Source organism: Amblyomma maculatum, chromosome 1, assembly GCF_055883805.1.
Source record: "Amblyomma maculatum isolate TAMU_Amacu chromosome 1, ASM5588380v1, whole genome shotgun sequence".
In the NCBI taxonomy this organism is placed as follows: Eukaryota; Metazoa; Arthropoda; class Arachnida; order Ixodida; family Ixodidae; genus Amblyomma; species Amblyomma maculatum.
Window position 1 is genome coordinate 351,609,934 of NC_139344.1, and position 15,553 is coordinate 351,625,486.

General features: G+C 43.6%; 1 protein-coding gene across 2 annotated transcripts; it reads right to left on the bottom strand.

Annotated features, from left to right (window-relative positions):
* Window positions 1-4,252: 4,252 nt before the first annotated feature.
* LOC146207766 (uncharacterized) lies at window positions 4,253-7,669 on the bottom strand. Of its 2 annotated transcripts, XM_084587159.1 has the most exons (3): window positions 7,556-7,622; window positions 6,209-6,555; window positions 4,253-4,761 (listed from the first exon to the last, which is right to left on the bottom strand). In XM_084587159.1, the coding sequence occupies exons 1-3, from the start codon at window positions 7,620-7,622 to the stop codon at window positions 4,459-4,461; spliced, it is 717 nt and encodes a 238-aa protein (XP_084443285.1). In that variant the 3' UTR covers window positions 4,253-4,458. The 2 variants fall into 2 exon arrangements, 1 of the variants encoding a protein (XP_084443285.1); XR_014703340.1 differs by lacking the exon at window positions 6,209-6,555 and having other exon boundaries at window positions 4,711-4,761; window positions 7,556-7,669.
* Window positions 7,670-15,553: the final 7,884 nt, after the last annotated feature.

Below are 15,553 nucleotides of genomic sequence, written 5' to 3' on the forward strand. Positions count from 1 at the left end.
ATCGCATGTAGTCATGTATGACCACGTCATTTAAAATTTGAAACACGTGCATAAGTGAAATTTTCCACTCTACTGTCGTGGTGATGAAAAACTGTACAGAGCGCTGTAAACCTCAGAAAGAGATGGTTCTTCTGAAGCAAACTTTACACGAGAAGTTGCAAACAATACATCATTGAATGGCCCGATAGGGTTAATTTTGCGCGCGAAAACGAATGCTTCCATTTTGCCCCTGGAACATCATCTCATCGTGCTCTCATTGTGCTGCTCGTAGTTGCTCACACATGCAAGGGCTTTTCATGTTTTACTCACCATGCAGCTAGCACTACATCCGCTTACTGTCGACACCTTCTGTACCACAAAAATGTCCCGATCCTCGCCTTGATATCAGTGGCTGTCGGCCTCTTTTGCATAGCTCCAGTGTAATTTAGTACCCAGTGAACACCAACACATCCATGAGACGGCTATAAACCGTCTTGCCAAGACAAGCGAGATGCCTGAAAGAAGCCTCAGCTGACCTCGGAGGCGGCTACTAGACGTATATAATATGTCTCGACAAGATATGTAAGACATTGCCAGATGTGTTGATATATCTTGAAGCGATCTTGTGCCTTAGCTAATGCACCCACTTTTTTGGGCTACAAGACGTCTTGCAAGATATCTTGTAGAAATCTAAAAGACAAATAATATTCTGAACATATGTCAGTCTATCAGATAGCTATAAGGCATCTTGTCCAAGATAAACAAGTCGCCTTGTAGACGTCTGAAGTAGCACCCAAGACAGATGCTAGATATTTACAAGATGCCCTGACAAGATATGAAAGGCATTTTCATACATGTCATGGTACATCCTGTAGCTGTCTTCTAGTTCAGCTAATGCACCCACTTTTTTAAGCTATAAGACATATTACAAGACGTCATCTAGGAATAATGAAGACAGATTTTGAATGTCTAAAATGAGCTCTGGAATCTCCTGCGTTGCACAAAATTATTTATTCACTGCTATTTCCAGCAAAAATGTCTGAAATGGTTGTGTATTTTCGGAGGTTTTCAAGACCACTGCGAGACAAAAATATAAAATCTCACTAGATGACATTGCAAACAAAGCTTCATTGCTGTCACACATCCACAGTGCTCTTTCACACATTCAGTGACGACGCAAACTAAACTGATGTACAATTGTCGATAATTAATTCTCACACACAACTGTCTCTAGTTAGTGAAGCTCGTTTACTTAGGTTTTCTTTGTTTAACTTCACTTTATCTTGTATTTCCTTATTCAATTATATATTTAACAGGTGTCTTAGGCTTTTTCTATAGGATAAATGAGTGCAACTTTGTAAGTTGAGATAGACTACGGCATCCGAAGCGCCGCACGAGGACCAAGAGCCCAACAAAAAGCTGTGAGCTTAGGTTGTGAATAATTCTGTTTGTTTGAGCAAAATCCGCGATTCGCGGTTGGCCCACAAATTTTTCAGGGCGGGCCAAGGTTAAAGTCAAACTTTGAAGGTAAACCCCCAATTTTCGGTAGTCGAGATGGGCCGAGAAAAAAAAAAGTTTGAGTTGACACCTAAATTTAGATATTTCGAAGTACAACATGAAATATTGCAAGTAGGAACCCCAAATTCAGAGTATTGCCCTGGCCGACCAGAAACTATGGTGATGAGTTTACAAATTATAAGTTAAACCACCGACTGGTAAGTAAGGCCTCAATTTCCTCGGTAGACCGAAGGGGTATTAAAAGTTTTGTGTCTGCTACTGATTGCCCCTGAGGTGACGATCGCAGTGCTTGGGTCGTATTCCATCAGCTTCCATTTTGCTCTTCTTTCTGCCGCACGTCAGCATGACGACAAGGGAAAAAGCAATGAGCGCCAAGAAACAGAATTTATGGTAGCTGGTCACGCCCACTGTCAGAGAAAACGCTGTCCCCACGACTGCCATGGTGGGTTGAGCCGCATGGTTTATATCACCACAATAAATTGGCTTTCCTCGGTACGTTGGTACAGATGACGGGTTCTGCGTCTGAGCATTAGCATTAGCAGTCTCGTCATCTACCACCAGCTGCAAAGTGCTTGCCGTTCTAGCAATAAAGATTAAAAGGCACACCACACATCATTATGCTGCAATTTTTAATCTCGTTGACATGCTTAAAATTCATCTCAGAGTGGGCAGGTCCGCCAAATTAGTTTTTGAGGGCAGAAAGTTTGCAATATACCTTATTGCTGAAACGATCGAATTGTTTGTTTCTCTGCGCGTATCCCAACGATCATAAAATTTCAAGACAATCAACGTCGTGAATGAGCTGGTGCAGCAGCGTCGTGTCGTTCTTAGACTTAAGGAAAACCTATCGCATGACACACAATCGTTGAGGGCTTATGTATCCTTCAACCGCCAGTGTCAATTCTCCCAACCAGGAAGTTCGTACAGGCAACCGATAATCCCCGACGAACATAACCTAACTCGACATCGTTGCTTAGCCAGAAATTTGAAGTCTTGTATCGGCCAAGGTGGCTGCGGAGAAAAAAGCCGAGAATCAGTCGTACGACTGCATGATAAAAGACATCCCTCGTTTATGGAGCACGCACACGTATTTGTGTCATCGGTTCATGAGACTAAAGATTACCAATAGAGAAGTACACGCAGACACATGTAAGTACAAAATCAATCCGCAAAACCGTAAAAAAGGCACTCCACGAAACTGAAATGGAAACGGAACTCATCAAAGAGTATCTGTTTACATGCCACAACGATACTTGATGTCCACGTGGAGGCAAGCATTCAGGTTTGTGAAACAATAATGATAATCTACTGCGCGTGCCTGCCCTTAATCTCCGCCTCTAGGTTTCATCACACGAAACCTGCTACATCATTTTATGTTGAGCTCGTTGCAATTGAATAAACACTCTGCTCTGTGGCTGCCGAAACGATACATCCTATGGCTCGCGTTGTCATCCGCGCTGACGCTCTTCAAGCAGTACGGTTGCTCCGACGTGTTAGCCACTGTCCAGCAGAATATCAGGGGTCAGGACATCCACCGACTCGTGGTCCGCAGGAAATATGTATTTAGTGCTTCCTACGGAACCTACAGAGTTCTCAACGCTGAGCATATATAGCAACCCGCCTGGCGACTCCATGCTCATCAATGCCTCGCTTCCTTAATTTGAACGACAATACCCTCATTTTGTGAACAAAGAAGCAGCTCCGGCGCCGCACACGTGCTCTCGTCCCTACGTGTGCGGTGTCTCCTCCTCGGTCTTACCCGCGAAGAGGAGTTGCTCTTCGGAAAGTCCGGGTCGGAGTTGCCCTTACTAATGCATGACTCGGAAGTGGGCTGTTTCGAGATTTTTTTCTCGACTTGGGTACCCGATATGTAAACGCGAGAACATTTAAACCAACATTCACCACTTGCTGGAGGGCTGCCCTGGACTGATGCGTACTTCAAGAGCCTAGCACTTGAAGGTACTCAACAATATCCTGCTTCATAAACTTTCTGGACGCAGGAACAGAATCATCACTCGCACCTCGACTTCTTGAAATCAAGCAACCTTTTTGTCTTCATTTGGCAGTTACTTCATCTTTAATAACATATGGCAGTGATGCCCTAAGGAACGAAATATGGCTTAAACAAAAATATATGCACCCAGTAAGTGGCGGCTGTGGAACAAGTATTGCATCGTACATATTCCACACTGTTCATGCACTTCGGCACAGCCGAAATTGGAATATAATGTTGCGCATCTGCGCTTATTACGCAAGCCTGATTTTCACATTTACTTGCGTTGGCGAAGAACCTCAGTGCTCCTGATTGCACACACTAAGGGCTCTAATCCCTTGTCTGCTTAACTCGCGTAACCATTCTGAGCTTTCTTTTCATAAACAAGACTTCAAAGAATTGAGCAGAAATAAAGTGTTTGGAACAAAACAGTACCATATGCAAGTTTCGCAATGAAAAGAACCCTATCCAAAGTTTACATTCCCATATTGACGAGAATACTTGCATAAGTTTTCATTTCATAATGTGATAGAGGTAGTGTAACAAACAGGGAGAACATTACATATGACTTGCATAGAGCCCCGGTTTATGCGGATAATAAAAGAAGTTTTCCCTATTGTATTCGTAGTCTGGGCACATTTCGAAAAAACAAAATCTTCATTTTTAGGAGAGAATAAGCATACCTAACCATCCAGCGTTGACGACACATCTACCATCTTCGTGTGATCTGTCACTGTTCCTCAGAAATCAGAAGTGCTGTCATGACCACCATCAATTGATTTATTGCTGTAGAAGGAAAAACTTTATCGCAGGAACCTTTCTTTAATATAGAAGGCAAAAAAGAATTAAAATCTGATAATTTTTTAATATATTTGTCTAACATCTAACATTTCTATCAGAGTAATCGTTTCCGATTCCTCATTTGCAGAGGCAAAAACAAAAAAAAAACAAATACAAGACAGATCATCCTAGACATGGCACGGTGTGAAGCCACTTGGCTTGCAGTTGAACACCGCTGCGAATTCTGGCACGTGTCGAACAGCATAGTTGACCTGAAGGCGCCGCGCTCGCGACGCATTGATGGCGCAGCTCGTCAGTGCGAACCGCTGGAAGAAGAGGCGTTTGCTTTGGCTGGACAGGGGGTCCTTCTGAGAGGCGGCACCGAAGGCCACGCTTAGTCGCAACGCAGCGGCGTAGTCCATTTCCTCCTCGCCATGGGCTGCACCGTCCCATCCCAGGAGCTTTGCGTTTGCTCTGTGACAGGCCTCCACCTGGGAGTTAAGTTCGGTTGGTGGATCAATTTATTTTATTTCTAAAGTTTATTCACTGGGGTGTGCAAACTCGGGCACCCAAATGCATACAGAAATGGGCAGGGTGTGCAGTGTGACTTCAATTGAAATTTTAGCAACAAGAAAGAAAATTTTTCAAGAGAACAAAATCCAAAGCATCATGGCTTGAGCTCGTCCGATGCGACATATACAATTTCCGCTCTGTGATAAAAAAAAAAAAAAAAAAAGCCCTGGATGAAAAACATTTATATAGACGCACGCGACAAGGCGACAACATAAGAGTAACAGTTGCATTTTTCTCTAAGTGTAGCCCATAGAAGGTTCCGTATTATATACAGCCTTTTTCGGCATACCATTCCCATCTCCTCTCCGAATACACGACACAAGCTGCCGCAGCGTTCGTTCGTGACCGGTGGCGCAGTGGAGGGAGCTACGAATCTCTCACCAGACAAGCATCAATGAAATCTGAACCTGTGAAGGTAAATGACATTATCTTTTTGAAGTCAGAGTTTGGTGAGGAACTAGCGGTGGGATGTCATAGGACTTTGATTAGGTAGATATATCAAGAATATATATAGAAGGCACTGTATGTAGAAATAGAATAGTACAATATGCTGGTATGTTAACAGTATATTAACCTACTGTACTATCATGACCTAACGAACGAATAAGTACTAGGAGCCAGATTCCATGTCGATGAGGATGTAGCTAGAAACGTAGAGGAATTCTATGAAATTAAAGGAAAGGTTGGGCTGTCGACCTTATAGGCTTAAAAACGGGTGCAATTTGAAACACGTACGTGCCTCGTCTGTGCCATACACACCGTGTTAGCCAACTGTATTGAGGTCGATATCCCTCAAAAGAAAACAGAACATGAAACAGTTCTACTTTACCGATCCTTTTTTCTGAGACTGAAACGTGGATGGTGATGATGTTCAACTTAGATTGGGGTCAAATCACAAAGCTATACAAAACAAAATGGTACAAGCGACGTTGAATGACAGGATGAGGGCCGAGTGAGGGGACGAACGCAAGTTTTAATGACATTCTAATCGAAATGAGGAATAAATGGGCATGAATAGGGTATTCAGTACGAAAGCAAAAAACCGATGGTTGTTAAGAGTACCGGTCTGGATTCCAGGAATAGGCAAGCGTAGCGTATAATTTAGGTATTCGGACGACATCAGCAAGTTTGCGCGGTTAAACTGCCCGCAAATGGCAGGGGAGCGGTTTAATGAAAAATATGCGAGTGACCTTCTTCTTGCAGAAGAACCAGCAGCGTGATGATCATCTCCGTCAACTGGTTGGATATTTTGCTTTTCTAAAAAAAGCTCAATGCAACATAAAAAAACTATTTGCTCCAATCTACGCGCCCATATACGTCGCTCAAGCTGTGGTCCGCTTTTGCACCTTTGTATGTATGCGTCACCTTTTGCTTCCACCGGATGGCTTCAGGCGCGTCAAAGTGCTCCATGGCCGCCATAATCTCTGAAGCCATGTATCCTCCTAATGTGGCATGGTTCAGGCTAATCTCGGAAGCATCCGGGTAGAAGAAGTCTTCCATCAAATACATCGGTCCAAACACCAAGTACAGGTGCCTGCCACGCACCACATTGCCCAGAGGTGTAAGCGTGGCGAAGTGCTGGAAGGGAGACCACAATGCGCTGTGCCTCGTCGGGCTGCGCGCGTGCAGAACCAGGTTGCGCAGGAAGTTGTCTCGCGTGTATGGGGTATTTATTTTGGCTGCCTGTGCCTTCACGTCCCCGATGTTGTTCGCTGGAAGGATGCGATAAATTCGATTGATCCCTTTTTTTCCAATCTAAATAAACGGTATTTAAGACAACGTTAATCGCGACACATTTCTCACCTCTTCGTGCCATGTTGAAAGCAACAACCAATTCTACATCTCCCGATCCTTTTCGACGTGACGTGCATTGATTCTTTGCTACGGGTCTTCATTTCTTTACTCACTCGCCGGCGTCCATTTGTTAAATGAAGCCTCATAGTGAAACTTCTCCAAATTTGGCTTCAAACAGAAGGCTACGTTTTTTTAACCTCAATGACTAAAACGACTGATAAGAATGCTCATCTTCTTGCATATGGATCTTGAAAAGATTAGTACTTAACACTTCGCTACTAACGTTTCAATTGTTTTCGAAAATGAAGTCACACCAGCGCCGCTATATTTGTCACAGCGATGTCATCGACAGCGCTGCTGTCGTCAAAGATGGTCTCACAACTGCAACAGATGCCATCTGCATTGTTTAGTTGATGACATTATCAAAATCAACTATTGCTTTCAAAAAGGTACATTCAAACCAGCGCATATTTCGTTATATCGCAACTAATTTGTCATTGCTCGCCGCGCAAGCAACCTTTCCAGAACCGGCAGTAACTGCATCCATTGAGTTGCCCAGACGAAATGTTCTGAGTATGTGAGTATGAGAGCTTGCATATACTGTTTATTATGAAAATCAGACACTAAGATATTAGAAATCCGTGTAGGTTTAAAATTGTTCTGCTGTGTTTTTCAGCACCGCAGCTTGGTATTCGTTTATTTTCGCAAGGAGCCCTTTATTGGTGCAAAATATATTTATCCTAGAAAGGTCAGCAGATATTCCCTTCATAGAGCAATATTTGCAGCAACATACTGTTCAACGCTTCGCATGTGAAGTCGTTTGACTGTTCACTTTTATCTAGAAATATTTAGATTGTGGAGTTTTTAAAAGTCATGATGACTTCATCGCATTATACAGTCCCTCATCCCGCTGCATACCGTAAAAATGGAACGATGTTGCATTATTCACCGCTCGAAAATCGTTCACCACACTGGGAGGTGCCATCCTTAGGTACTGATTCATGATATCCATTGCGACAGTCCGCGCCGCGTCGACCGCAAACCTGCATGAAAGCAACTGATGTTCTACAAACACAACTCGAACATGATGAGCAGTAGTCAAGTGACAACATGCATGCGTTGAATAACTACTCGTTGACACATTCCTGTTGTGCAAGGCGGCACTAATAGGCAATATCAAAGCTTTCGTTTGTTTGTATGTGAGCTGTAAAGTAAATAGAGCACAGACAACTAAATCAAAGAACTATGACAGCATGAGTTCATTGCTCCCCTTCGCACCTCTTTTTCGTGGGCCCTGTTTATATCAGAAAGCTTAAAAAAAAAAAATCTCATTCCAAAGCATGCGCGGTTTACTCCTTGCTGATGCCGATTAGATTGTCCGGTGCAAGAGAAAGCAGCAAGCATATCATTGCATATTGTGCACAAAGCCAAGTAACTGGAAATTGCTGCCAGAGTTCACTGTCTACCCTCCACAAGGCTAATGCTCTCCGATAACCGGTCAAAAAGTTGACTTCTGATTCCTGTTATGACCCTTCTCTCTTGTGTCATGCCGAGGAGGAGAGGAAGGAAGGAAGAAAAAGCACGGTTTTAAAACCGGACTGTTGAGCGAAAGCTGTTTAGCTTACTTTAGATGCTTTGAGCCAGTGCCCCTGTTGCAACGCATTCTTCATAAAACACGGTGGTACAATATGTTGGAAACCTGTTGGCGCCTACTATGTCGTATCGATAAAATTACATGTCTCAAATTATTGTCGAAAGATGGGGACACCACACTTCATTCTGGTTTAAGACTACAGTGCACTAGAATATATTAAGGGCATGCTGTTGCCACGCTATAGTCTCGCGTAATTGAAGACCAGGTTTCGTAGATCGCCCGGCTCTGCAGGTTTGGCGGTAAAAGAGAGTCTTCGCTCTAAAATATGCGTCCATAGCATGAGGCGTAATGCAACACAATAAACATGAAATATAAATTATATATATGGCTCGTAGGAAAACGTAAAGTTATCTATTTGCCAAAAACTTTATCTCCGTCTATGTGCAGTTATTTCCACGAAGGGCGGCCTTTTACAAGTCAGTCATGTCGGTTAGCTTAACTTAAATTCCTTTGATTCCAGTGTCCACGCTCTTTCCGACTGTCCTACATCTGGAGATGACGTACAATGGCGATCATGGTGCCACTGACATAACTCTGCTGGTAATGGCCATGTTCTCAAGAGACGGGGCGTCGTATAGGTACCTTCGACAGTGTTTTACGTATGTCGCGGGTGCGATACTCATATAACGCAGCAGCGGCATAGCAGTTTTAAAGAGCAATTATTGGATGAGAGTGCTATGAAGCGCATTTCCAAGAAAGTTAAGCAGCCTTCATGAGAACGGTACATTCCTTCATGAACAGTGCTATTTATCGCCTTGGTTGTACACGTGTATTCATGTATGTACAAGGGCCGTTTCTTCGTCCGTAACAATATCTACTCGTCTGTATACTCGTGTAAGCCTATATGGCAGCGTGATGTGCACGTGTCATTCCATTTTGCATCCAATAAAAAAATATTTTTTTTTGCGTTGTGTCTTCTGCACGTGTATACAACAGCGGTAGAAACTATACCCTGCTTTTATCATGGAAGATGTTTTAAAGCGTTAGCTCTCCTTTTAGATTCTTCAACCTGATATTTGACCTTGAGCAATAGATCACATAGCAACAGAGCGCACTACGCCACCTCGGTTTTAGCGAAATTGTGTGCCAGCTGCCGTGGAGAGGCGGAATGGAAAGAGTGCTATAAACAGCCTTCATACAAACGCCGTTTTCGGGTGGTGCAGATGAAAGACGCAGTGTCTGCGACACCTCTTGGTAGACACCTGAGCCATTCCGTAAGAAAGGAAGAAAGGAACACTGGAAATAATAATAATAATTGTTTTACAGGAAGGGAAAGTTGCTGTATCTGGCACACTTGTTTCTGTGGACACCTGAACCGCACCGCAAAGGAAGGCAGCAAGGCGGGAGTGAAAGTGTAAAGAGAGAAAGAGGAGCCGTAGTGGAGGGGTACGAAGTAATTTCGACCACCTGGGAATCTTTAACGTGTGCAGACATCGCACAGCATACGGACGCCTCTACGTTTCGCCTCCAACTAAACGCAGCCGCCGCGAACTGGGAATAGCTCCAGAATAATTTCGACTACCCGGGCCAGGCGCCAGGCGTCTGTGTGCTGTGCTTTGCCAAAGATCCCCAGGTGATCAAAATTACCCAGTAGCCCTATACTGCAGCTGCTCTTTCCCTCTTTCCACTTTGATTTCCATCCTCCAGCCTTCCCTTACTGTGCGGTTCAGGTGTACACAGAAGCAAGTGTGAGGGATACTGCAAATTTCCTTTCATGTGATCAACATACATACATACATACATACATACATACATACATACATACATACATACATACATACATACATACATACATACATACATACATACATACATACATACATACATACATACATACATACATACATACATACATACATACATACATACATACATACATACATACATACATACATACATACATACATACATACATACATACATACATACATACATACATACATACATACATACATACATACATACATACATACATACATACATACATAACCAGCGCCTCCTCTGATGTAACCTTCACTGACATTACATCATAAGCATCCTCAGCCCCCACGTTCGGATTATTACATACGAACGCATTTCTTAGGATGGTGCCAACTCAAATAGGAGTAGCGTGACCGGGTCAGCCGCACTGCGTCGACAGCGGCCGCTAAATTTAGCGGGACACTGCCCCTTTCCGGCGCCTTCCATTACGGCAGATCTTTCTTTTTTCAATCCCTCCTTCTTGACTGCCTTTGCTGAATGGTCCAGGCGTCCACCCAGAAGTTTGACAGACAAAGCTCCATTCCATTCTTCTAGTCCAATTTAAAATTTTAGAAATAAACATTGAAACGACAATAGTTTACTACAGCCGCTACAGTGCGTACCATGTTACCGGAGTAATTTGTATATTAAGGCGCAGTATCTGTCATACTTCATAGACACCTGAATCACGCCTAAAGGGAGAAAGCTAGGAGTGAATGTAGAAATACAGAAAGAATTGCCATTATGGAGGGTTGTGGAGTAATTTCTACATCCTGAAATCGCATAGCATACGGAAAGCTCTCCGTTCTGTCTCCATTGAAACGCAGCCACCATTGGTCGGGTTCGAACACTGGTACTGCGAGCCATTAGCCGGGCGTTTTTACCAGTGAGCCACCACGGCGGGATTATGCCATTATGATAGGCAGTGCGAGTGCCATCAACGGATAATTTTCAATGAGCTAACACTCGACATTCATCGCCCCATCAGCGTGGCGGCAACTTTTTTTGTGTGTATGTGTGCTTTAACTTTTGAGCGTGTGAATCGAGTTCGCATTTTAAATTTTTTGTTCCACTTGCACTTCTCTAATACGAGTGTGGGAGTGCGTCAACACGCCCACAAAGTAGCTTCTCTTAGAGCGGAAATGGCTTAACTTAAGTAAATAAAGTGGTACTGTAAATATAACAGCAGGTCAACGAAATACCTGAACTAACGAGAGACGTTATCAATGCCACACCTCACAAATAGTGCAAAAAGGCGCAGATGGAGTGGCGCATCGACTTGAAAAAATGCAAAACAACTTCGATCCTCACCTGGACTGCAAGTAGCTGGCTGCCCAGTGCAGGAAACCGCTTCCATAGTGCTCCAGCACTGCATGCAGGCAGCGATTGCTGGTGTTTTCTCTGGAGGCAAGATACGGTTGCTGACGCTGGAGTTCGAAGCCGATCATTTTGGACGCAGCCACCATGTAACAGTAGAAAGCTGCTAGACCAAATGGCAACTCGATGAGGGCATTAGTCATCTTGTCAATAAGTTTCAAGCCACGAACTAGAATGGTTCCCTCCATTATCTTGAGCGTTGGGCCATCCGCGTGATTCATCGCTATTTCGTATAACGAGGCCAGCTGCGATAAATCAGGTTGACAGCAGATGGTTAGTTGATGACCTTGAAGGTGAGCAAGCAGCACTAGAAGAGCCGAAACCAAAATAAAGAAGAAAGCTGCTCAAATTGTGCATGTCTTTTAAGCCTTTGTATTATTTATCAGGCGTCATGTCTAGGTTATGTGCTTCGATATACTAGCTTTAGGAGGGTTAAAGCTGATATATATGAATCAGCTTTAACCATCTACAAAATTTACTCTCTCTACTAAATCATTTCAAATAAGCGATTAATTACTCATTGACATTCATGAAAGTGCAGCCGTACGGCTACGAAGGAAAGCTATACAGAATTCTCAGAAAATTCGTCCAGAAACAGGGATCGAACCCGGAACCACCGCCTTTTCGGGGCAGTCGCTCTAGCAGCTAAGCTAAACAGGAAGGTCAGCAGAACAGATGATAGGATGAGAGCGAATTAATCAATAACTCTAGGTGCCCCCTAAACATCCCTAATTGGAATTGGAATTGGTTTATTGATTCCTCGTACAAGCGAGAGGAGGCAGGGACTAAAGGCTAACCCTAAATATCCGACCTAAACCAGTTCAACAGTCAAGGGAAAGATAGTTACACTAAGCAAAATCAACTCTCCAGCAAAGTGTTCCTATAATGCCGTAGCATGGGCAGAGACACCTGTTTTTGGCCCGTTGTTGAGCTGCCCATTTCAGCAAGCGGATAAAAGTGAATCGTGGGTCCCTTTCCCTGCAACTCTCCTACTGTATGACTACAAAAAGAAAACTATCTATAGAGGTCAGCGATTGACAGGCGACCCGGCGGAGAGGTGCACAAGCGCGAATGTACAAGGTTAAGGTTTGAAACGAGACAAGAATCCGCTGCAGTTCGTGGACGGCGTTGGAGCGGGTCCAGATTAGGAAGTCCGCCCGCAGCAACAGCTGTTGAGGTACTCGTGGTTGTTTCCTTTATTCCGAAAGCAATACTGCGACAGGTCTAACCGCTCGTCGCTGTGTGTCGTGTCCGTGTCCGTGGTCCCTCATAAAAAAAATCAGTCTGTCATGACGTTTGAATTCACGTTACTCCTATGCCACGGGCAGGAGCTGCCAACTCGGGTCGCTCCTTTCATACGGGCGGATGATATCAGAATCACCCTGCCAGAAACGTTTGCATTCTTGTTGCCCCTACGACACGCAGGCACGTAGGGGAATAATATAGCAGGCAAAAGAAGCTTCCGCCGTTGTTTTCGCAATTCAACTAGGAACCAGAGCTAAACCAACACTAATATTTTTAGTTATTAATCTTGGTTATATCTACTGTTATATAGAAAGGGCAGCAAATGAAGAATGGGTACCGAAACGACACCTCCACTTCAGGCACACACGATCGGTAATAACAAGATAAGCCAATAGTGAACTATACGAAAACTTAGTTGTGGTTTAGCTCTGGTTAACGCTAGTTAATTGCGAAAGCAACGGCGGAAGCTTTTTTCTTTTTCCCCTGATACATTATTCCTTTACGTGCCTGCGTGTCGTAGGGGTAACGAGAATGCAAGCGGTTCTGGCAGACTGATTCTGATATCATCCGCCCGTATGAAAGGCGCGACCCGAGTTGGCAGCTCCTACCCCTGGCATAGCGGTAACGTGAATTCAAACGTCATGCCAAGCTGATTTTTTTATGAGGGACCACGGACACGGACACGGCACACAGTGAGGAGCGGTTAGACCTGGCGTAGTATTGCTTTGTCCGTAAAATTAGAGATTAATGACGAATTAAAGAAAAAACACTGAACATAAAGGAGATTCCATATTTACTTAAGCAAGATCAGAGTTTAGTAGCTAGACCTAATACAAGCAGTCTAAAGAAGTGACAAGATACATCAGAGCATATGCACGGGCAGTGTTAAATGCAAAGCAAAAAAATCGGCCGGTTTGCCGTACTAGTGAAGCCCAACCTGTGCAGTGCTGTTCTTGTATTTATGAGCACGAAAATGTGTTCCACGGTCGAATTGCTCCCGATAGCTCTCCATCTTGGCGTCTAGATCAAGCAGTTTCTTCTGGGTGTTGTTGAAGTCAGGCTTGAGCTCGCCGCAGACGAAGGAAACGGCCCTGATCGCAGACACGTCGAAGGGCGCGAGCGAGGCTGCCAACGTGGTGCCGACGTCAATCTGAAGTATGGCGTTTCGCGTGGTCACGTTCACGAACGACGGCAGGCCCGTCTGCATGCAGAGCTTGCCGATGAAAGTGGTCTGCGCAGATGGAATGATGTCAAGTGGAAATAGGTCACCATCCGCTGAAAACCATTCTGTTGTCCTTACTTGACTAGCTCAAAAAACTTATCTTTGTTCTTTTCATTTCATATTCGACTGCGGATTGTATAACAGCTATTAACAAGCAAAACTACAATGGGCAAGCACAGGGCCAGATGTAAAATGAACATGCAAAAATAGACGTCCTTGTTTGAAGTCGGAAAACAAAGCCAAATTTGCCGCAAAAAGTTTACCGCATAAAAAGAAACTGTCAGAAAATATTGTGGTAACAACTAAGTGTAAGTATTACGGCAAACAGTTGCTAGGTCGAATTGGATTGATTTCATCCGAGGAAATTGCGCAAGGCTGCAGGTTTTCGTGTTGCTATGCGATAATGATAATAATATACTGGCATTCGCCAGAATATCATTAATATATTATAAAACAGAAGTGGTCCCAACACTGAACATTGCGGTATCCCCAAGTTACCGGGGCATACCTGGAAGAAGCACCATTTACAACCACACATTGCTTTCGTATAGTTTCAAGTATTCGCCTGTCAATTTATTTACTAATTCATCCATGTTATAACTGCGCAGTTTTGAAGCAGGAAGGCAGTGAGAATCTGTATCAACCACTTTGTTAAAATTCAAAAATATGCGATCAATCATAAGCTGTTTGTCAACTGTTAAAGCAATATCATGAAAGAACTCCGCCTATTGCGTCGCGCAAAAAAAAGCCGCTACAGAAACCATGCTGACAGGCGTTTTGAAGGCTATGATAGTTAAAATATGTCATTATGCATCTGTAAAGAACGTGCTCCATACATGTATATGTAATCCTTGTTCGTAAAACCGGCTTATAGTTTCCAACACAATTTTCGGACCACATTTGTGAATCGGCACAACACAGCCTAACTTCCCTTCTCCCGGCAGTGCTGTCTCATTCGGAGGTTATTGAAACAACCTGCCAAATAAGCTGCCAGAATGCCTGACCACTTTTTAATCAGTGCTGCAGGAATATCATCTACACGACAGCTTTTAGATAAATTAATGTTAGCAATTTCTATACACCTGACACGATCAACTTCGTTTTGAGGATACTCAAAGCAACGAGAATTGGGTGGAGTGAATATCAATAAAAAATAGCGGTGAAATAATTCTGCTTTTTTATGGTCTTCATACATTATCTAGGAGTTATTTTTAGGGCTGGAACATTGGTTTTCTTTAACATCAGGACTGACGTATTACCAAAAATGTTTCGAGTCTCATGGAAGTTTATTACCCAGATTATGAGGGTTTTGCTTTTTGGCCAAGTCAGCCTGAAACTACAAACCTCTTTTCAAAATTTTCAACTGAGCACAGTGTGGCGGCGAGTTGTTAGTTTTTACCTTTCTCTACAAGCGATATTACTGGCGGACCAGGGACCGCAGCTTTGCAGTGAACCATGGCTTATCGCACATGCGCTTCTACTATCACGTAGTTGCAGCAGCTTTGTCTTCATTGCGTGCCATAGCTAACTGACGTTGAATTCTTGAACCAAAGTGCCAAATATTGCACAATACGAGTCAAGTGCACAGTTCATTGCACCATAGTCACCCTTGTTATACACTTAAAATTTTCCGTTAGACTTTCTCACTGCAGGTGTATATTACTCAATAATACATCGG

Bases quoted from the DNA above. Each gene is read 5' to 3' on its own strand.
- LOC146207766 (XM_084587159.1), bottom strand. From the start codon at position 7,622: ATGGCACCTCCCAGTGTGGTGAACGATTTTCGAGCGGTGAATAATGCA. The intron at 6,556-7,555 runs GTATGCAGCGGG...GCATCCTTCCAG, and splicing joins AACATCGTTCCATTTTTACG to CGAACAACATCGGGGACGTG. The intron at 4,762-6,208 runs GTGACGCATACA...CTTAACTCCCAG, and splicing joins CCATCCGGTGGAAGCAAAAG to GTGGAGGCCTGTCACAGAGC.